The 24,077-nt window shown below is 38.1% G+C and overlaps 1 protein-coding gene across 1 annotated transcript; it reads right to left on the bottom strand.

The window, feature by feature from the left end:
• Nucleotides 1-4,845: 4,845 nt before the first annotated feature.
• Nucleotides 4,846-6,101, bottom strand: LOC116127138 (UDP-glycosyltransferase 83A1-like). Its single transcript, XM_031412801.1, has 4 exons — nt 6,021-6,101; nt 5,656-5,786; nt 5,202-5,445; nt 4,846-5,109 (listed from the first exon to the last, which is right to left on the bottom strand). Exons 1-4 carry the CDS (start codon nt 6,099-6,101, stop codon nt 4,846-4,848), a joined length of 720 nt encoding a protein of 239 aa, XP_031268661.1.
• Nucleotides 6,102-24,077: the final 17,976 nt, after the last annotated feature.

The raw sequence follows: 24,077 nt of genomic DNA, 5'->3' as shown, positions 1-24,077 counted from the left end.
ACTAGATTAGCTACACTTCTATCTCTTTTTCTAGCTACCAAAATTTGGAGCACAAGTATCTACAATTAACCTTAAACCTGTCCAGGAAATTCACACTTCAAAATTCTACTTCAACTTTTTCATAATTTCTTCAAACTTCCACCCATTCATCTCATACTAAACACTACTTCTCATGGTGGAGTTATAACCAACACTCAACTTCAAATTCATCATTAGTTCTCAATATTCAAGCATATACAAACAAGGAAATACTCTAATTAAGTATTGCTCAAATGAGGGGCTAAGGTTGGATTTACTTACCTTGAACTTGGGTAGTTTCACACTAGAATCTCTCTCTTTGGTAGACTTCCTCTTTCTCTAAAACCCTAAGCATATAAACTATAAGAATTCAACACTTTAACAATTAATCTCACATCTATTTACAAGAATTCTTACCTTAGGATGCTTAGGATTGAATCTCTACAAAAAATCCAACTAAAAGTCCTCTAAAATACCTTGAAAATTTGATGAAGGAATTGAGAGAATTGAAAATAAGAGTGGCGTGTGAGGGAGTAGAGAATGATAGGGTTTGTATTCTTGAATTCTTAATATCTCATATTAATATGCATACTTTCCCATTTTTCCCTTACACTTTCTTGGAAATTTTATCTTTGCCCTTTAGTCATTTACAAGAATGCCCTCACCTTCATTGCATTCTCCATGAAATTTTCTTACTTTTCACTCCCCACATTTACAACTAATTAGGGGTAGAATGGTCATTTTTCTCTTAAGGAAATTTTGTCTAGAATTTTCTCAAGATTTCCAATCAGTTCTTTGCCCCAACGAAACCTTTTCTTCACCTTGGCGAAGCATTCCAAAGCATACATCGCCGCGGCAAAATTCTTCTTCGCCATGGCGAAGCCTGCAAATTCTAGAACACGTTTTGGGCAAAGAGTTTGTTGCCGCGACTAAAAACTTCCTAGGCCGCGGCGAAGTCTGTACTTCCCAAATTTTCAATCTTCCATCTTAAAACAAAAAAAACTCAAGGAATTAAAGGCATAAAAACATAACTAACTTACCTCAATGTGGGTGTTACATTCTTGTAGCTAAACCTCTATTAAATTATAACCTCCTCATAATAATAAATTTAGTTAGTCCCAACATTATGATTATAGAGAGGTTCTATTGTATCTTCCTCTCACCTTCAAGTCCACCATCACCACACCATAGCTATTCACTCCACCACCATTCGTAGTTGATAGTAGGAACCCAAAAACAACAACCCTCCCAGGAAACTCATCTCAAACAATCCACATGAAGATTGCCCGCTGTGGAAAACTCATATTTGTCAAACTTATGAATTGTATATGTGCACATATGATCTGCATGCACACTGATTATTAGATTTGAGTCTTAACTTGTTTCGTTTAGAGTTTGTGTGCACAACAAATACTCTTGCTTAAGATATTTGCAACCCAGCACGAGTTGCATATCTGATAAAGTGAAAAAGATATTGTCTAACTTTGTCTCTCACTTTTTAGGACCTTTTTACATGTGTCATAACATCCTCAAATGGTCCTAGGGAATAAACCTCTTTTCTCGATTTGTTTTGTGGTCCAAACCAAAAGATGGAAAACTTTTCTTATTTAGACAAACATTGGTCAGTCCCTTGTTGGCTGACTTAGCACTATATTGTTGAGCAAGAAATCCTTCATTATATAATATCCTTTCTTGCGTGTATGAATCTAACCTTTTGACATTTTATTTCATTGTACTCTGATTCTCTTAGAGTATTTTTCTTTCTTAAGGTTCAAGGTTCATTTCCATGTTTTATGCCAAAACTTCACCATATCAAACACGTTATTGATGGCTCTTGGAACATGGTTCCTTTGCTGATGTTAGTGCGTTGTGTCGGTGCTTGAAGCTTACTGGTTTACAAGCTATTCACGTGTGTGTTCCCAATATGAAGAAGACCAAAAAGAGTTGCTACACGTTAAAGATTCAGAGTGTGGTGCTAAGTGTAAAGTTGAATAATGAGTTTTTTTTACTGTAACTTAGATCAACTTTAAATTATATCTTGTAATATGTTTTTAACTTAGTGGATTGGTTCGATATGGACAAAGTCTCATAGATGTAGGGTAAAAGTGGATTTAGCCGAATCATGTATATGGTTGTGTTCTTTATTTTCCGCACTTTTGTTTGATGTGTTTAACTTGAAAATGTTTAATCTACTTGGTAATTGTTCCGTTGCACTTAAAATGGGTAACCACACTCTAACGTGAGTTAAAACTTCAACTATCTCCCTAACACCCGCCAACACCTCATCATTATTTTTCTTCTTCTTCTTCTTCTTCTTTTTCTTCTTCTTCTTTTTTTTTTTTACTCCTATCTGCAGAAGATATATATCCTAACCTGGATGTTAATTTACAGCAAAATAGCAATGGTGGCTAGGGTTTGTCTTGCATGTTGCAGAAGATTAATGAAAAGACAAGCGGCAAATCTAAAACTAATTTAGAAACTAGGACCATTTATGGATATTAGAAGTTTCAAGTATATAATTATTACATAAAATAGCAGAAGCCAATGAGATCATGAAGAGGGTTCCCACATAATTAATGCTAATTATCTTCTAATTAAATTAATAATAAATTAAGAAATTTAGAGTATAGTCATTATTTATAGGCTTTCATCTTTAAAGAGACATCAAAACATAATACCATTCAAGTTTGAGGCTCGTTTTCTCTGATTCCTTCTCATCGGCCATGGCTTCACATAACCCAGTAGTGAAGATATTTGAGACTTCCCGAGTCAGCCCATTAATCGACTCACCCCAATCTCCCACCCACTTCTCTATTCCTCTCACTTTCTTTGACGCAATGTGGTTAAAATTTCCTCCAGTTGAGTCTCTATTCTTTTATCAACTCACTGATTCAACCCTGCTTCACTTCAACTCCGACATTCTTCCTAAACTCAAACATCCACTCTCTCTTTCTCTTCTTCACTATCTCCATCTTGCAGACAAACTCACATGGCCTCCACATGCTGACATACCCACCATCTTCCACCCGACGATGCCGTTTCTGTCCTCGTCACCGAGTCTAAACTAGACTTTAACTGTCTCTCCAGCGATGATATTCGTGAGTCTCCCGAGTCACGTCATTTAACACCGGAGTTGTTGTCATCCGACAAAAGTGCATCAAGCATGGCTCAACAAATAACCTTGTTTCCCAATCAAGGGTTTTGTATTGGCATAGCTACAAACGATGAAGTTATTGACGGCAATACTGCAATCGCTTTCATGAAATCCTAGGCTTATCTATGAACACAGCAAGCCAAACAACACCCTTCTTTGTTGCCAGAACTTACCCCATTCTTTGATCGGACGGTTGTCAAAGACCCAACTGGACTTTGCATTAAGTACTTGAAGAACTGGTTTGATTTCAAGGGGTCCGATATTTCGGAACTCAATCAACAAAGCTTGACGCTGTTGGAAGAATTCAGAGCAAATCGTAACTCAGTTCGAGCCACGTTTAAACTGGAAGAAGGAAAAGTAGCAAAAGAGTTTCATTTATCAAGTTCTGTCGTTACTTATGCGTATGTTTTAGCTTGTCTCGTGAAAGTAGAAGCTAACAAAGACGTTAACTTTTTGTTCCTAGTGGATTATAGAAACCTTTCGAATCCTCCACTCCCTGCAAATTATTTTGGCAACTGTGTTTTTACTCGTGATGCGATTGTAAAAGCAAGTGTTTTCATATATGAAAACGGGGTTGAAAATATTGTGGAGAAAATCAGTAACATAATAAGAATGAGCATCTTAAATAATTTGGAAAAGTAAAAGTCACAATGAATGAATCTTGAAATATTGAAAATTAAATGTTCAGAATTTTTAAAACATTTATGTTATTAGGGATTCATGAATTACATTATATTATCTATTAAATGATTGGTTATTGGTATTAAGGGAATATTTATTATTCGTTAGTTATTGTATCGATAACATAATCAAACCATGCTATTCCTTTTAGGTGAAAAATGTAACAAAGTTCTAATGCTAAATGCAGCTGAAGCAGTGCAAAAACATTTTTTTTTTGGGAGAATGACAATTCCCACCCAAAGTAAGGCGTAAATAAGTTTTCCCAGAACGTCTCAGAATTTTTTTTCCAGCCACCGTTAAAATTCAAACATGCAAAAAGGCATTTTAGGGTTATTCGTTTATACCCTAAAACAAACAATACAATTATCTTCATCACTAGAAATAGCATTTAACCCAGCGGGTACTGCTTGTCTCGTACTGATGAGGTCGTTTTGTCATTTTCTTCTCTTATGATCTGTTGATCTGAGCTATTCCAGCGAGTTTCGCTTGGGATTTTGCTACTCTTATATGAGTTATGGATAGAATCATGTATCATACATGTATGAAGTTAGAGACGATAATGGCCAGCGACTGAGTTGATTGTTAAAATTATCTTCGGTTTTATTGGTTTCTTAAACTTTATTTTGTCTATTGCTATAATTTACTTGTTTTAACCATAATATCTGTTGAACCTTTCTCTCAGATTCAGCTGTTATAAAATATATACGGAAAAGTTCGTCATCATCGGGAGGAGCACCAAACCAGTAACCAATGCATGCATCTGAGTAAAGAATGAATTATTCTGAAACGCGAGTCGCGACATGTGTGTGATGAAGTTGTTCGTGACCTGGTTGGCGTGTAGTTTGGGCTGTATTTTTGTCTTTATAACTGTGAGTTTAAACTTTCATTCCTGGGAAAAAAGGTCAGCTTAACGGAGGTGATATCAAAGATGAGCCCTGAGATCAGCATTAATACATAGACATAATACATTTATTTTAGAAACTGTCTATCATTCAGTTCATGCAACACAACAATGACAAGTTTATTTGTTCGAGGAGAAATGATCCATTAATACTAGTTATCTTATTCCAGTTCCTATGCTCTATCCATTCAATGAACTTCTTGAAAGTCTGGTTAGACAGACCACCTTCTTTGACACTTTTCAATGCAGATTCCTGGAGTTCCAAAGCTTTTGCTTTGAAATTTTCATCACCAGCACTTGATCCACCTTGTCTTAATTTCTTCTCGGTGATGATCCCACTTTCGTCATTGTTAAACTTCAATCCACCTTCCAAATATCAGCAATGTAGCCCTCATTAATAACTGGCAGCAAGTATGGCCAGCACAAGAAAGGAAGCCCATTGCTTACTCCTTCCATGGTGGAATTCCAACCACAATGGCTTATGAAACAGGCAATGGAAGGGTGACTCAGAACCTTCTGCTGAGGTGCCCAACCCACCATTTTCCCACGATTGGCTACCCTTTCGTAAAGCCTTGGGTAGGCTTCATTTGCATCATCAGTAATATCTGCCTCACAACCATAAGAATGGTCTGTTGGTAGTTCAAGTCCCAGCGCCAGCTCTTGGAATTGGATCTTGTCTAAAACTGTGAAGCTGCCAAATGCACAAAATGACTGAGTTAGGTTGCTGTTGATCCAGCCATTCAAGCAAGTTGAGTCTTCTGGCCAGAAGTATCCCTCTGAATTTCCTTGTCTGTTGCTTGCAAAAGAGGTCCAATGGAAGAACTTCGGAACCAAGTTGAATGCTTCAGGCTCAAGGTCATCGTCGTGTTGCAAATCAGGTAGTCAGCTTCCATTTGTATACCTTCTGGCCTTCTCAATAAGTAGGAAAATCTTCTCTGGGTGATTAAGTCGCCAACGTTCCAGATAAGATTTGCATTGCTGATTGTAGGAATGTTTCGCCCCAGCTGAATCATATGTCTCCCGTCGTAGTTCCTAAAATAAGTTAAAGGGAAATCATCATTCATCAAATGTTACAAATCTAGTCTTATCATGAAGGGAGAACACAAGAAAAAAGAAATGTTTATAAGTGTCTACCGTCTTTGTTAATGATTCCATCATCAATCAGCTTTGGAATATTGTAGTACAAGGCCAGAGACGCCACTGCCATCGGCATAAACGCAGCCCCTTTAATTTTCAGTTTCTTTGCCGTTTTCAGGGTCATTCAACATGCATATCAGCAATGACAAGTGATCTTTTTATCTTCCTCTTTGTTGTTGATCTTGTATGAGTCTTCAGCTTCCCAGGCATCACCCTTACAAGTGATTCACATAACTTGCCTAATCATTTCTATCTCCCAGGGTTCCAATCCATCTGGAATCGATACCAGGCGGATTTCTTCATCATCTCCTACATAGTTCTTTTCCTGCAAGGCGTTGATGACCCGCTTGTGAGTATGATCTGTGTTTGCAAACGTGACCTGAGGCCATGCTTCACTAAGCAATGTGAAAGCTCAAGTAAAGAAATTACATGACCTTGTGCTGGAAAGGTATTACAGAATGTGGACGAGTCATTTCAGTTTTCTCTCTCTTTCCCTTGATTTTGAAAGCATTGGCTTCTATATATCATGTTGATTACAAGTTTATAAATATGTGGAGGGTCCCCATGTAATCTCATTCTCAGCTATCTTTTCGCTGCTGTCTGATGCACCGGATGATGCTCATTATCAACCTCCGTGGGTTACTGTTGTCTCTTATTGAGGCATATGTGTAGCTTGGTCCTCCTTCTGTCTTTATCTTTTGACCTTTTTTCCTGAAAAAACAGAGATGATTAAGGGGGATGGATCTGTAGTTTGAATTCTTGATTTCTTTAAACCTATTTTGTAATAATGTAATTAGTTTGATGTTGCATAAGATTGAGATAATTGTCACAATTAAATATTTTGACGTGAAGTTTGTTGATGAAGCGGTTCAACAACTTTTTATTATTATTATTATTCAATGCCTTTTAGGTATATCTAAGTCAATGAGATCAGGTTGAAGCCTAATTTGTTGATCTTACTGATGATTAATTTGAACCCAGTTGGGACATGGATGAGCTTAATAATATCCTTTTTAATGAATTTCTCTGTTCTAATCTGTTTATAACCTTGGCCATGTGGGTATGGGCTGTAATTTTGTCTCTGTTCTTCTACAGAATTTTTTATTAGTTCACAGCCTGGAAACAGGTTTAATTGATGCGCATTTGAGTGAAATGTCAGGAAATTGGGTTAGAAAAGAGATATATGAACTAATTTATTTCATTCTCGTTTATCGAAATCATTGTTTTTTGATATTCCGAGATACGCGGAGCAATAGCTGATTTGATTTGAGATATCAAAAATGCCATTGCAGAGTGACATGTCAAGTAAAAACCGTAAAGGAATCCAGATTGATAATGAAATTTTATTTCGGCACAAAAAAGAGAAAAAAAAACAAAAAAAAAACAAATTGAATTGTTTCTCCTCTGAAATTGGCACAGATTAACCCCACGGGAATAGCAATAACTAATATAATGATCTATGATTTCAACCATAGAATGAAATTCAAAATTGTTGTGGAGCTCCCACCTTCTTTGATGCTACTCATGACCAATTCCTTGAGACCTAAAGCACTTGCCTATATTTTCCATTTCCCACCAGTTCCTCCACTTAGTTTTAATTTCTTCTGGTGTAATGACCCCTTTCATCTCTATTTAACCTTAATCCTACCTCCACGTATCGCAAATGTAGCTTTCGTTGTGGAACTGATCAACAATGTAAGGCCAGCACAAGAGAGGTACTGTTGGAGTTGTCGACTACTTCAGCATTAATGGGTAACGGAGACGCATCGGGGTCCGCTACCCCCGAGCCCGTAGGCGGTTTTGGGCTTTTCCATGTATAATCTGTAGGATTCCTTTAAGTTATTAATTCCTTTTTGGGTTGGGCTTAGGAATGGAATTCTTGTAAAACTAGGTTTAATCTCTTAAACCTAGTATATAAACATACTTTTCTCTTGTTATGTGTGTGAGAAACATCATTCATTGTAAACGAGAGAAGTGAGGCATATTGCAATAATAGACTCAGCTGGACGTAGCCTACATTGGGTGAACCAGGGTAAATCGCGCGTATTACATTCTTGTTTACTGTTTGTTTTGTTTAATTATTATTATTTTGTTCCTGTTGCTTCTCTATTTCGTTCAATTGGTATCAGAGCAAGGTTCTGTTAGATCGTGATATAGAGATGAGGGATCAAAGGTTGAGATTGAGAAGTTCGACGGCAAACGCTTCGAGCTCTGGAAACTGGTGGAGGATCTACTCGTTGATAGGGACCTGTGGGGTGCAATTGTGAATGATAGGCCAACAGTCGGGACTGCCGTTGTTACAACGAGTGAAACGTCTGGAATTGGGTGTCAAGTACACTGGGTCTAAACCTGCTGAAGGAGAATTATCAGCGACTGATCGTGCCGCACTTGCTGAATGGGACAAGATGGATCGGAAAGCAGGGGTTTGATTCGTATCTGTCTTGAGGACTCTGTTCTAACGAATGTGATGGATCAGGATACGGCTAAGGGTTTATGGCAGAAGCTGGAAAATATGTATCTGAGAAGTCTTTGGTGAACGTGCTGTTCCGTCGCAAGAAACTGTACAATCTTCGTATGCATGATGGGGATTCTCTGCTGCACATCTGGATGAGTTTAATACTCTGGTGAATCAACTGCTGGCTATGGATGTACAACTCACCGAATCTGAGAAAGTGGTAACACTGTTATGCTCGCTGCCTGATACGTGGATAATCTGATTGTTGCGATTGGTGGTGGAGGATTGACACAGATGTCGTGGGAATCTGTATGTTCTACATTGTTGGCAGAGGATATGCGGCGAAGAGGTTCAGAGGGTTCGTCCAGGGATGCTTAACTGCTAGGGGACGAACACTTGATAGGAATTCTAATAAGTCTGGCGACAGGGAAAGTGCGAGGTGATCTAAGAGCAAGGATAAAAGTAAGATTAAATGCTGGAGATGTCAGGAATTTGGGCATTTTAGAAAGACTGCAGAAACAAAACCAGTGAAGGGGAAGGAAGCTGAAACTTCGTACAAACGGGAATCAAATGGTGATATGTATGTGGCTGCTGCATGTATGGCTGGATCAGACCAATCGGTTTGGTATGTTGATACTGGTGCGTGTTCATATGACACCTCCCAAGGAATGGTTTGTGAGGATGAGACATACAATGGAGGAAACGTTCTGTTAGGAGATGATACTGCTGTGAAGATTATTGGCGCGGGAAAATCAGGCTAAGGTTGCATGATGGTTCAGTGAGGACGCTCCCTGAAGTGATGCACATCCCTGGTATGAGTAGAAATCTGCTCTCTGTTGGAACAATGGCTGACGCAGGTATAGTATTTAATTTTGACAGAACATCCTGTAAGATGACTCGGGGATCTATGGTTATTGCACGAGGAGTTCGACATGGTACACTATACAGGCTGCAAGATCAGTTGTAAGAAATTCCTCTTGGGTGGTTTGTTTCGGAAAAGGAGGCTGAAAAAGAAATTGATTCTGCAACTTGTGGCATCAGCGAATGGGACACATTGGAGAGTCGGCTTTGTCTACTTTGGTGACTCAGAATATGGTGAAGGTATTCAACTGTTCCATGAGTTTTGGGTTTTGCGAGGAATGTTTACAAGGCAAGCAGAATCGGGTTAGTTTTCAATCGACAGGCACGAGAGCAAAATATACTGGAGTTAATTCATAGTGACGTTTTTAGGCCCACTCCAGTGGAATCTGTTGGTAAATCCAGGTATTATGTATCTTTCATTGATGATTTTTCTAGATACTGTTGGGTTTATTTATGCGCAGCAAGTCTGAGGCCTTTGAGAAATTTCGGGAATTTAAAGCCTTAGTTGAGAATCAGTTTGACAGGAAGATAAAGCTTTGCGAACTGATAATGGCGGTGAGTTTGCTCTGGTAAGTTTGAGCAATTTTGTGCGACACATGGAATTGCAAGGCAGAAAACTACACCTTACACGCCTCAACAAAATGGAGTGGCTGAACGTCTCAATCGGTCACTGTTAGAGAAGGCTAGATGCATGCTGAATACGACAGATTGGGGTCTGAATTTTGGGCAGAAGCTACAGCGATGGCTTGTTATTTGAAGAATCGGTTCTCCCACTTCTTCTATTAAAGACATGACGCCATATGAAGCTTTGTATGGTAAGAAACCTAATATGTCTTTTATTCGAGTTTTGGTTGTGATGCGTATGTGCATGTACCAAGGAGAAGAGAAGCAAGCTTGACAGTAAATCTGAGAAGTGCAAGTTTGTGGGGTTCAAGGATGGCATCAAGGGATACAAGTTGTGGAATCCTGTGAGTAGAAGCATTATATACAGCAGAGATGTAATCTTTAGAGAGGTAAAACAACGTGTGGGAACTCTTGAGATCTTGAGCAGTCAAAGAAAATTCAGTTTGATGTGACACAGTAGAGCAAGAGGAGGAGATGACTCCAAATGTTTCTGCAGAGACTGAAATTTAGAGTCTGTAGAATCTGACCATGAGATAAACTTGATAGTGTGGCTAATGAGGGTTTTGTGGATGATTTTGAGGATGATTCTGATGATGAAGTTGTGGTGCCATCAACTTTGAGGAGATCTACAAGAGTTAGAAAGGCACCAGTTCGTTTCTCTCTAAGTGCATTGAGTGGATTACATGCTTTGAATGTGATTGGTGATGAACCTAGGAATGTAAATGAAGCAAGAGCCATGGAAGATGCAAACTGTGGGAGGTTGCGATGAATGATGAGATGCAGTCATGGACAAGAATAATACATGGATCCTATGTAAATTGCCTAAGGATAGAAAGGCAATTGGTTGCAAGTGGGTGTTCAAAAAAGTTGCAGGTAGATGGGACAATTGCAAAGTACAAGGCGAGACCGTTGCAAAGGGATTCTCGCAGATGAGGGTGTTGATTATGGTGAGATTTTCTCTCCTGTGGCCAAGTTAACATCAATCAGGTATGTTCTATCTATTGCTGCTGCGCTTGATCTTGAAATTGAACAATGATGTAAAGACGGCATTTCTACATGGAGATTTAGAGGAGGAAATTTACATGAGGCACCTGAGGGTTTGTATGTAAAGGGAAGGAAGACTTGGTGTGTAGGTTGAAGAAGTCTCTGTATGGGCTTAAACAATCACCAAGGATGTGGTACCAAAAGTTCGACTCCTATGTTCTTCAGCATGGTTTTAGCCGCAGCAACGTGGATCACTTGTGTATATAAAAAGGTTAGAAAATGTCTTTGTTATTTTAACCTTATAGTAGAGTGATTGTTGCTGATAGGGAATAGCAAGGAGTTGATAATTCTGTGAAGGGTTTGTTGGCTGCACAATTTGACATGAAGGATCTGGGGCTGCAAATTTTATTTGGGTATGCAAATTAAGAGATCGTCAGAGTTGTAATTGTGGTTAGGGCAGAGAAAGTACATCGAGGAGGTGTTGAAGAAATTTAACATGGTAGAATGCAAACCGTGAAGACTCCTATGACTTTGGAGTGAAATTGTCTACGATCAGTGTCCTAAGTCTGAGGAAGATGCGAAGAAATGACACATGTGCCATATGCGAGTGCTGTAGGTAGTTTGATGTATGCCATGGTATGCACACGTCCCGATATTGCACAGCAGTGGGAGTTTTGAGTCGCTTTATGTCAAATCCTGGTAAGGAGCATTGGAGTGCTGTAAGAGGGTTCTTAGATATCTTCGTGGGACCTCGGATTTATCATATGTTAGGAGCATGGCGACTGAGGATGAGTTAGATGTGATAGGTTTTGTGGATGCTGATTGGGAGGTGATCTCGATAGTAGGCGTTCACAAGTGGGTATGTATTCTCTTATTTGGTGCTGCTGTTTGTTGGATGAGTAAAAGCAAAGTACTGTGGCTTTGTCTCGACTGAGGCAGAATACAGGCATTGACACAGCTGGCAAGGAAGCTATGTGGTTCGAAGATGAGTTTAGAGCTTGGTTTCAAGCTTGATGCTGTGAGATTGGATGTGATAATCAAGGGGCTATTTACTTAGCCAAGAATCCTGCCTTCATTCGCGATCAAAACACATTGACATACAATACCATTTCATCAGGCAAAAGGTGGAGGAAAAATTGGTGTTGTAGAGAAGGTTGATACACTTGTTAATGCTGCAGATTTTCTTACCAAGGCTGTGAGCTTAGCAAAGTTTACATGGTGTGTTGACGAGGTAGGCCTTCATTGGTGAAGTATCGCCAAGTGGGAGAATGGGAGTTGTCGACTACTTCAGCATTAATGGGTAAGGAGACACACTCGGGGGTCCCGCTGCCCCCGAGCCCGTAGGCGGTTTTGGGTTTTCCATGTATAACGCGTGTAGGATTCCTTTTAAGTTATTAATTCCTTTTTGGGTTGGGCTTAGGAATAGGAATTCTTGTAAAACTAGGTTTAATCTCTTAAACCTAGTATAAACATACTTTTCTCTGTTAGTGTGGTGAGAAACTTATTCATTGTAAACGAGAGAAGTGAGGCATATTGCAATAATATTGACTCAGCGGACGTAGCACATGGGGTGAACCAGGGTAAATCGCGCGTATACATTCTTTGTTTACTGTTTGTTTTGTAATTATTTATTTTGTTCCTGTTGCTCTCTATTTGTTCAGGTACCCCACTGTTAAAGCTTCCATTGTTGAGTTCCAACCGCAATGAATTATAAAGCAAGCAACTGAAGGATGATCCAGGATCTTCCGCTGAGGTGCCAATCAACTATCTGCCACGACCACCGACTCTGTGTCGAAATCCTTTTGGTAGCATCATCTACTGCATAGTAATACCGGGGCGCACAACCCACAGGAAAGGTCTGTTGAGGAGTTCAAGCCCATGCTAATTCATGGAATTGGGTTTGTTCTAAAAAGGTGGAACTGCCAAATGCAACATATATGACTGATTGAGGTGGCTGCTGGTCGAGCCATTTCAAACAAGTAAAGTCCTCTGCCCAGAAATTTCCTGCTGAGTCTCCTGGTGGGTTGCCGGCAAAAATAGGGCTATCGGTAGTATCTCTGAGCCATGGTAAAGCTGCAGGTTCAAGATCATAAGCTGAGTTGCAAAGCAGCCAGTTTGTCAGTTTCATCGCTCTAGGTGTTTGTTATAGTATTTTTGAAAATAGTTTTCTGCAAGTTCATGTTTCCAGTACAAGTCCACATGAAGTCTGCTGTGTTCATGGCAGGCATGTTTGGTGATAACTAATATCTGCTTTTAGTCGGTGTTCCTGCAAAGCAAATGCAAAAGACTTAAAACTTCTTGTTTCAGTTTTTTTCAATATTTGCAGAGTTCTAAGTAAGCTTCATCTGATAAAAAAATTATGAAAAACTTATTGTGAACAAGCAAGAATTAGTGATTGAGGATATCACCATCTTTATCTATTATTCCGTCACCAATCAGCTTCGAATGCTCAACACCAAGACCATCAGTGTCGCTGCATTAGGCCGGAATGCAGCGCCTGATGCCCTCTTGTCAGCAATTCCAGGGCCCATCCAACATTGTAATCTGCTAGGACACAAGCGATCTCTTCGTCGTCAGATTCATTAACTTGATCAATGAGCTCCTCCACTTTCTGTGGCATAACCTGCATGATTGCTTTCATTACTTCTCTGGCTGTTTTCTCTCTTGAGGATTCGGCCATCTGAAACCAAACAAGACGAATTCATTCCCTGTACCATCCTTCATAGCCGATGCATTCATGAGCTGCTTGTGATTATACTGTATTTACAAAAGTAATCCTGCACCCTTGTTTCACTAAACATTGTGAAAGTTTCATCATAGGAATTACATGTCCTTGTGATGGATAAGGTATAACCAGAACAGTGGATTCCCATTTTAGTTCTTCCTTCTCTTGTGTGAAATTTGTTGTTTTGCACTGTTTCTTTAAATTCATGTCCACTTGGTTGCTAATTTAGTAGGAACAAGGCAATACTCAAAGAATCTCAAGAATTGTCTATGATGTTGACATTTATTGACTTTTGTCTAACTTTTTTGATTCACCGATTCTCTCCACTATTTTCTACAAGCATTTTTTATTATATAAATACTGACATTAGAGTTCAGATGCCAATGCCTCCTTTTTCCCTACGAAATATGCATACAAGAAAGAGTGATGATATTGGAAAATAATAGCCTAAATTGACAAGTTCTGCTGTTAATTTTAATTCTGTTCAAGTAAAGACATTTCCCTTTCTACCCTTTTTTGGTTTATTTTTGAACAAATTTGTCATAAACTTGCTTAGGCCTTCAACAATGGATCCCCACCTTCTTTGATATTTAGTTGTTGCATTGTTGTGGTGGAATTTGTTGAAATTGCTGCCAAAACACACAAAATGAAAGTAGAAAAGTAACAAAAAACAGTGATTTATCTTAATTCGTTCTCAATAAAGTAATTACGTCTAACAATCAAATATAGTAGTTTTAGTGGCAAGAGCAAAATATGAACTAAATCCAACAGAATTGAATAAAGTATATAGTTAGTAACTTGAATTTTGTCTAAATTGATAAAATCTATAACAATTATACAGTGCTAACGTTACTACTTGAATCTATGGTTAATTAATCAATTTATGTGGAGGGCAACTAATCCTGAGAATAAGGAAGAAGTGTTACATATTACGATTAAGAAAATAAAATTCTCAATATATAATAGAGGGAAGAATGATGTTACGTAAACGAATTTTCCTCCTATTCTTCTTTTGGTATTTATACAAAGAAATTGCTTAAGATTTCAAGTTTATGGAGTTGATTTCGGGTGGGGAAGACAATAGAAAGTAGGATATTGTGGATTGATAAAACATGAGCAACTCCTATGAGGGAGAGTGGATACTGAAATGGCGTTGAATTGGAGATCTAAAAGCAAGTGTTTTCATGGAGGAACATGGAGGTGCAAATATTGCAGAGAAAATCAGAACACGATAAGAGAATTGATGAGAAGGGACTTTTGAAGGTGCAGAAGAGAGTTAGAAAAGTTGATGGGTTTGGGGAAAAGGAGAAGAAAGGATTAGTATGTGGGTCGAACCGATTCAAGCTTTATGGAGTTGATTACGGGTGGGGAGACCAAAGAAAGAAGAGATAATATCTATTGATAGAACTGGAGCAATTGCTATGTGGAGAGTGGAGATTGAAATGGCCTTGAAATTGGAATGGTATTGAGCAGCCATGAAATGGAGATTTTCAAGTCTGTTTGTTTCTGGTTTACAGGATCTTTGAAGTATGCGATATCCAATATAACATTGTACTATTTTATGTTTATGTAAAAATAATTTCTTATGGGTTATTATCCCTCACCTCCCTTGAGTTTTGGGTTACAAATAACACCCTACAGGTTTAATATAGCATACTCACCTCTTTACATTACAATATTATCTATTCCTCCCCTCTTCACCGTATTAACATAATTCTTTATTATATAAGTACTAATTAATATAGATAAATGCTGCGGCAATAAAAGAATTGTGCTATATCAATTAGCATACAAGAATTTGTATTAATAGTTTGCACATATAACACCACTCTAATTTTATACGGTATTCTTTACTAATTAGCTGAATTTTAAACATATTGAGCATATTATTCTATAGTAGTTTTTGTTCATACATTATTATACATTACTCTCTACCATTAGCGCACCGTTTAAGCTTATATTATCAAAGATTTTTTTTTTTGTTATAATCAAACTAAGGTGATTATTTCGTTAATCCAAAGTTAAATCGGAAAAACATCACCTACAAAATTAAAATGTTATGTGATAATCAATGCTACTTCAAAAATCAATCATTAAATCACACTTTCCTGTCAGTTAAATATCAAATCTCATGCCAAATTCAAAAAGAAATAGTTGAAGTTCAGACACCGATTAGATACGCTCAGTCTACTGGTTTATAAGAGTGGTAATTCTTCATTCAACAAGAACTTATTGGGTGAGGATTTAGGCTACCTCAAATTCTATCATGTATCAGAGCCCAGATTCAGTTGAGCTGAGTACTTGACTAGCTGGTGAGGAGTTAAAACTAATAACTACCCCATCAACCGACATGACCAACATATGGGCTGACCGTAGAGGGAGTGTTGGAGTCCCACCCTGCTGGTTTATAAAATGGGATAATCCTCCCATTTAACAAGGACTTATTAGGTAGAGAGTCAGACTCACCTCAAATTCTATCAAAATCATTGCTACCTTACTTATCTTACACTTTATAGTACATAAATTAGACAACACAAATCTTATCTAAAATATGCTGATTATTTTTCTCAATTGAACCTCATCATTCTCAACTCCACCCAATTGAACTCATCATCTTCAACTCACCATCACCACCATCACTATTAATTCACCCCGCCATTAATTCATACTACGATTCCATAACAAACTCATCATACCTTGCTTTTTCTTCTATTTCTGAAGATGTCAAGTGGATAACTTGCAGAAGTCAATGAGACGAAGAGTTTAATTTTCTTTAGGTTGTTCCCCTGTATTAAATGCGGGTTATCTTCTAATAAATAAATAATTAAGAATGTTTTTAATTATAGTCTTTATTATAGACTTTCAACTCAAAACAGAGATGATCAGGACATAATACATTGAGTTGGAAACTAGTTTTCTTTGACTCTCTTCACCATGGCTTCACATTGTTGGAGTCCCACACCGACTAGGCACGTTCAAACTTACTAGTTATAAGAGGTAATCCTCTCAGTCAACACAATATTAGGTGAGGAGTCAGGCCCACCTCAAATTCTATCATGGTACAGAGCCCAAGTTTAGTTGAGCTGAGTGTTGACCAACGGGTGAGGAGTTAGAGCCAACAAACCTCCATCAACAAGCACGACCCAACATTTACACCGACTAGGCACGCTCAAGCCTATTGGTTTATAAGAGGTAATCCTCCCATCCTCTCATTCAACAAGGCCTTATTGAGTAGGAGTCAAACCCACCTCAAATTCTATCACACATAATTCAATTGTGAGATACTTGAAACTTCTGAGCTAGCCCGTTTATCAACTCACCCAACTTCCCACCACACATCTCTCTCCTCTCACTTTCTTTGATGCAGTCTGGCTCAAATTTCCTTCAATGGAGCCTCTGTTCTTTTATCAGCTCACTGACTCAACTCTTCTTCACTTAACTCGGACATCTCCTAAACTCAAACATTCACTCTCTCTCACTCTTCTTCACTATCTCCCTCTCACTGGCAAAATCACATGGCCTCCACATGCCTGTATACCTACCCTCTCCTACGCACCAGTCGACACCGTTTCTCCTCCTCACGTCAAATCTAGCCTAGACTCTAACCGTCCTCCAGCGAAGAAATTTGTAAGTCTCCGAGTCACGTCATTTAATACCATAGTTATTGTTACTGACGAGAGCGCATCAAGCATGGCTGTACATAGAGGTGGGCATTTGGGACTGGGTCTAAAACCCAGCCCAAAAACCCGATCTTAGGACTGGTCCTAGAAGGCTTGGTCCCAAAAGGGACCAAGCCTAAGGAGGAGGCCCGGTCCCTCCACTGGGCCCCTCTCTGGTCCAAGGTCGGGCTCAAATTTTTTTACATTTTTCCTTTTAGTCTTTTGTACAATTATATAAAACCCTTTATAAATTTTGAAAAAAACATAAATTATAGGGGTAAAATGATATTTTACAAAAGTTATTAAAAAAAAAAATTTACTTTTTTTTTATAAACCGTTGGCACTGGCAGCAGCCAACAGTTACAAGAATAAAAAAAATCCCCAATTCACTATAAATAATCCTAAAATCTTTCATTTTTTCCACACCACTCAATCTCTCAATCTCTCTACTCCAAATCTCCAATTAAATTATCAAATTATATTTATAATTTATTCATTTATTATTATTATTATCAATTTTTTCTATTTTTAATATCATCTTTATTCATATTTTTATTAATTTCTTTTCATTTTAATATTTATATTTTATCATAAATTCATAATGGATTCCCGAAATGATGCATCTGGAGGATCATCCCCAAATGAGTTTTACGTTCCATCCACCGAAGAAATGGAAGGGGTCAATCCATTTTCACCCTTTCCTCCAGAGGCAGCAGCTGCAATTCCACAACCACATTCGGTCGGGACGAGGTGTAGCAAACACATGCGAGCTGCGAGTCAAGGGCATAGGCATAACCCAACCCCCCCGACCGTCAAGAGGTGTTGTCCAAGTTGTGGCGACAATTCACCAAATCAAATGGCCAAAGACAAATGAGGAGGGGAAGAATCGTGTGGGATATGTAATTTCTGTAGAACCATTATTGGCGTTGAGAAGGGGACTTCGATGATGCAATGACATGTAGAGAAGAAGCACCCCTAAATAATGCAGTTGCCCGATACATCTTCAAGCAGATCAGGTAGACAAATTCAAACTCAACTTAATTTTAATCCACAATCCTCAACTCTCAACATGGCAATACAATGTACATGTTGCATGAGAGGAAATAGCAGAGTTCATAGTTGCTACGGACTCTCCCATTTGTTTATCTGAAAATCCTTATTTTATTCACATGATAAAACTGCTTTTGTCCAGCATATACCCTGTTAGTAGAAGTACAAGTAAAAGAGATATACTAAAACTTTATAAAAATAATAATAAACTTAAAAACGAATTTCAAAATTTTAGGAATATATCTGTTGCACTTACATCAGACATATGGGCTTGTAGATCAAAAACCGATTTTTAACTGTCACAATACATTTCTTAGATCATAATTGGGGTTTACAACAAAAATTGATGGGTTTAAACCATTATATGAAAAACATAGTGCTGAAACTATTTATTTTACAATTCTGAAGTTTTGCAAGAATATTTATTAACTGATAGATTGTAGCGACTAATGCTTGATAATGCAGCTGCTAACACCGCGACAATCTCTTTATTGAAAATAGATTGGATCCACGTGGGAAGACAAATTTTTTCACCAAGATGTGCTTGCCACATCATCAATTTGATAGTTAAAGCATGTTTAGATGCTATACATTCGAAGATGGAAGGGTGCATCAGGCTATCGGATTTATCGTCGGCGGCAGTAGCAAAAAGATGGTAGGGTACGTCAAATATTGTAAGCAAGAGGATCCATGGTTCGACCTTTGAAGTTATGTACATACATGCCTATCCGTGGAATTCCCCTACTTGATGTTGGAAAAAGCTTTGCCAACATCAAAACAAATTACAGATTTCGTCAACCAGAAGCACTATCCAGAGGAGTTGTCAACTATGATGATTGGGCGGTTTGTGAATTTTTTATTCATTCTTCAAAATTTTTATGATGCTACTATTACATAAGTGGTATTTATTATCCGACACTAATTTAGCGTTAGAATTTACTTCAAATTGCTAAAACTTTGCAAATATAGATATAATAACGTTTTAAGGGAAATTCTTTTAAAGATGAAAGAAAAATATGAGAAATATTGGTTAGATATTTCATTCTTATTGGATTAGGCCTTGTTCTAGATCCTAGGTTTAAATTACACGTAGTTAACTGTTAATTACTGAGTTAAGCCAGCATTTAGGACTGATTATACGTCTTATTTGACTGACTTTAAACAAAAATTGGATAGTCTTTTTTTTATATGAGAACAGGTACAATGGAAGTGGAAGTAGAACATTCAGGAGAGAGGATTAGGACCTTGATGTAGCCCTCCATCAAGGATTGAGCAAGTGGACGTATATGGAACATGGTGGAAGTAACAGCTCCAGCTCGTACATACATGGACCAAATGAGCTGAATCGCTACCTACAAGAGACCTGTCCTTTATGATGATGAAGGAGCAACATGACATGGATATTCTTCAATGGTGGAACACACATGAAAGTCGATTCCCCATGTGTAGCCCAAATGGCAATGACATTTTATATGCCGGTTTCTACAATTACATTCGAGTCAACATTTTCCACGAGTGTCGGATTGTTGAAGACAGAAGATGGTCTTTAACCGATGAGATGATTGAAGTGATAATGTGTTTACGGGATTGGACTCATGCAAAAGAAGACTACAACAGCACCCTGAAGATCCGAACTACTCAAACTCTTTAGGAATACAGATTTGAATGATGTAAATATGTTGACGATGAAGATGAATATTTAATAAAAAAATATTTAATTGTTTATTTGTGAAGCGTGAATGTGTGAAATGTGATATTATACTTTATGTTAAAAATTAAAATTAACTATAATTAATTTATTATTTTTTAAAATTAATTAAATTTTTAGAAGCTTACAATTACCCCTAAAAAATACTAAAAACCCTATTAAAATTTTATTTCACCCCTAAAAATAAAAAAAAAATAAGGGGAAAAGAAATTATCCAGGCCCATAAGACCGTCTTAGGACGGTCTGGGTCCTAATATTGCTCATGGGCCTGGGATTCGGCCCGAGCCTGGGCCTGCTTGGGACGGTCCTTGACCAGCTCTAATGTACAAAAACCTTGTTTTCAATCAAGGGTTTGTATTGGCATGGCTACACACCATGCAGTTATGGATGGCGAGGCTGCAATCGCTTTTATGAATCCAGGGCTTATGTGCGCACAACTGGACAAACCCTTCTTTGTCGCCAGAACTTACCCCATTCATTTATCAAACGGTTGTCAAAGATCCAACTAGACTTACATGATGTACTTGAAGAATTGGTTTCATTTCAAGGGGGGTCCGATATTCTGGAACTCAACCAATGAAGTGTGAAGCTGTTGGAAGATTTTGGATTGATCGTAACTCAGTTCGAGCCACGTTTAAGCTTAATGTGACGAAATAAAGAAACTCAAAGAAAGATATTGTCCAAAGTGAAGAAATAAAATCGACAAAACAGCATTTAGACTTTTGTGGTTACGTATGCGTATATTTTGGTTTGTGTCGTGAAAGCAAGTGCGATAGAAGTAATAGAAACGTTCACTTTTTGTTTCCAGTGGATGTAGAAACTGTTTGGATCCTTCACTCCCTGAAAATTATTTAGGCAACTGTGTTATTCTCGTGACGTGACTGTTAAAGCAAGTGTTTCATGGAAGAAAAGGGGGTGGCAATATCGTGAAGACAATCAGTAACATGATAAGAGAATTGATGAGAATGGACTTGAAGGTGCATGTAGAATTTTTTGTCAAATTTATGTTGCATGTGGCACAACAATGTGTGTGTGCATAGGTATGCCAAACTTACGTTTTTGGCTTGTTCATGTTGAGTGTGTGTATAACAGTTATGTACTCATACAACATCAGACATTCTACTTGGCACAAGTTGCATGTCAGACTGGGGGTTATCCTCTATCTTGCCATCTTTGGCTCAAGGGCTTTCCCCGCATGCTGGACACATCCAAGGTATTGTCCGCTATGGGTCCTTCTAGCCACGTCTCTTCAGACCCTCACAGCTTTGCTTCGCTTCATGGTTTTTTCCATCTTGCGAACACCTTCCCCATGACTTGAACCCGGATTATACGTTGGCCAAGTAACAGATACCATTGGGCTAATGCCTTTTTATTGTCATGATCGGGGGCTATCCTCTATCTTGCCACTTCGGGCTCAAGAGCTTTCTCACACGCCAGACACGTCCAAGGTATTGTCGCTATGGGTTCTTCTAGTCATGCCTCCTTCAGACCCTCACGGCTTTGCTTCGCTTCGTGGTCTTTTTTCCACCTTGCGAACGCCTCCCCCATGACTTGAACCCAATGGTACTCATGTAATTGGCCAAGGTATAAGTCAAACCATTGGGGAGGCATTCGCAAGGTGGGAAAAAGACCATGAAGCGTAGCAAAAAAGTAAGGGCCCGAAGGAGACGTGGCCAGAATGACCCATAGCAGACAATACCTTAGATGTGTCCAGCGCGTGGGGAAAGCCCTTGAGCCTGAAGGTGGCAAGATAGAGGATAGCCACCGATCGTGACAATAACTTAAAAACAGTGGACAGTAGTGCCATTTCTCTTCGCTTCTCGAGGTCCATCCGACATTTTCTCACCTATTTCCTACAAAAATATTTAGAAAATAACGGGGTGAGCACTAGTTGCTCAGTAAGTAAACCCACAATCTACTCTCTCTTTCCGTTGTTCAGCTTGAATTTTTCTACATTACTCTTTTTCTTCTCTCGATTCTTTTTTTTCTTTCTCTATTCTTTCACAATTTAGTTCTCACTTTCTTTCGTTCTAACTTTCTTGTTCTTTCTTTATTCTAATTCTCTCTTTCTTTCTTTATCCTAATTTTCACTACCATGATGAAATCATGGTATCATGCATAGGTATGATGCAAATGCACAAATGCATAGAGATGCATTTTCTTTCTACTCTTGTTTCTATTCTGTTTCTTTCTCTTTTCATGTTTCTTTCTTTCATTTCTCTTTCTTCTTTCTGTTCTATTCTTTCTATTCTTTCTTTTTTTCTTTTATTTTATTTTCTTGCTTATTCTTCTTATTCTTTGCCGATCAGACTCGGTTGATGCATAGATTCGGAACCTTGGCGTGTGAGTGAGTACATTCCTATCTACATGCACTCTTACGGACATACAAATTCTTTTCTTCTTAGGCCACTCATAAAGGCGGCGTGCATGTAGGATATTCTTCTGGGTATAGCCTTATCCACATACACTCTTATGGGCCGTAAAATTCTTCTTCTTATTCTTAGGCAGCTCACTGAAGGCGACATGCATGTAGAAATATTCTTCTCTTGTCACCATGGGTTTCCATCGCAACCTTTCTTTTCTTTTCTTTAGCACTTTTCTTTCTTTCTCTTTGTTCTTTAGTATGCTGTTATTCATGTATGCATGTAGAGGATTCTTATGTATTCTTTTTCAATTCTTAATGAAATGCAAAGATGCAATATGGCATGTAAACATGTCATTTTTACTTTCTCTACCATCTACACACTCATTACAAATTATTATACTATCATAACCATACATGCACTTCACTTTGGAATTTCATCAAACAAGTGGTATGCACAAATAAGCACTAGATTAGCTACACTTCTATCTCTTTTTTAGCTACCAAAATTTGGAGCACATATCTACCATTAACCTAAACCTGTCCAGGAAATCACACTTCAAAATCTACTTCAACTTTTTCATAATTCTTCAAACTTCCACCCATCATCTCATACTAAACACTACTTCTCATGGTGGAGTTATAACCAACACTCAATTCAAATTCATCATAGTTCTCAATATTCAAGCCTATAAAACAAGGAATACTCTAATTAAGTATTGCCAAATGAGGGGCTAAGGTTGGGTTACTTACTGAACTTGGGTATGTTCACAATAGAATCTCTCTCTTTGGGAGACTTCCTCTTTCTCTAAAACCCTAAGCATAAAACTATAAGAATCAACACTTTAACAATTAATCCACATCTATTTACAAGAATTCTTACCTTAGGATGCTTAGGATTGAATCTCTACAAAAAATCCAACTAAAAGTCCTCTAAAATACCTTGAAATTTGATGAAGGAATTGAGAGAATTGAAAATAAGAGTGGCGTGTGAGGGAGTAGAGAATGATAGGGTTTGTATTCTTGAATTCTTAATATCTCATATTAATAGCATACTTTCCCATTTTCCCTTACACTTCTTGGAAATTTTATCTTTGCCCTTTAGTCATTTACAAGAATGCCCTCACCTTCATTGCATTCTCCATGAAATTTTCTTACTTTTCACTCCCACATTTACAACTAATTAGGGGTAGAAGGTCATTTTTCTCTAAGGAAATTTGTCTAGAATTTTCAAGATTCAAAAAGTTCTTTGCCCAACGAAACCTTTCTTCACCTTGGCGAAGCATTCCAAAGCATACATCGCCGCGGCAAAATTCTTCTTCGCCATGGCGAAGCCTGCAAATTCTAGAACACGTTTGGGGAAAGAGTTTGTTGCCGCGACTAAAACTTCCTAGGCCGCGGCGAAGTCTGTACTTCCCAAATTTTCAATCTCCATCTAAAACAAAAAAACTAAGGAATTAAAGGCATAAAAACATAACTAACTTACCTAATGTGGGTGTACATTCTTGTAGCAAACTCTATTAATTATAACTCCTCATAATAATATAATTTTAGTTACCAACATTATGATTATAGAGAGGTTCATTGTATCTTCCTCTCACCTTCAAGTCCACCCTCACCACACCATAGCTATTCACCCACCACCATTCGTAGTTGATAGTAGGAACCCAAAAACAACAACCCTCCCAGGAAACTCATCTCAAACAATCCAGACGCTGCCAATACCAGATGGATTCCATCCCCAATGGAATTATTTTC

This window comes from Pistacia vera, unplaced genomic scaffold (genome assembly GCF_008641045.1).
Source record: "Pistacia vera cultivar Batoury unplaced genomic scaffold, PisVer_v2 Contig189, whole genome shotgun sequence".
NCBI classification, from domain to species: domain Eukaryota; kingdom Viridiplantae; phylum Streptophyta; class Magnoliopsida; order Sapindales; family Anacardiaceae; genus Pistacia; species Pistacia vera.
Note: the sequence above shows the minus strand (reverse complement) of the source record. Positions and strands in the feature narration are given on the sequence as shown.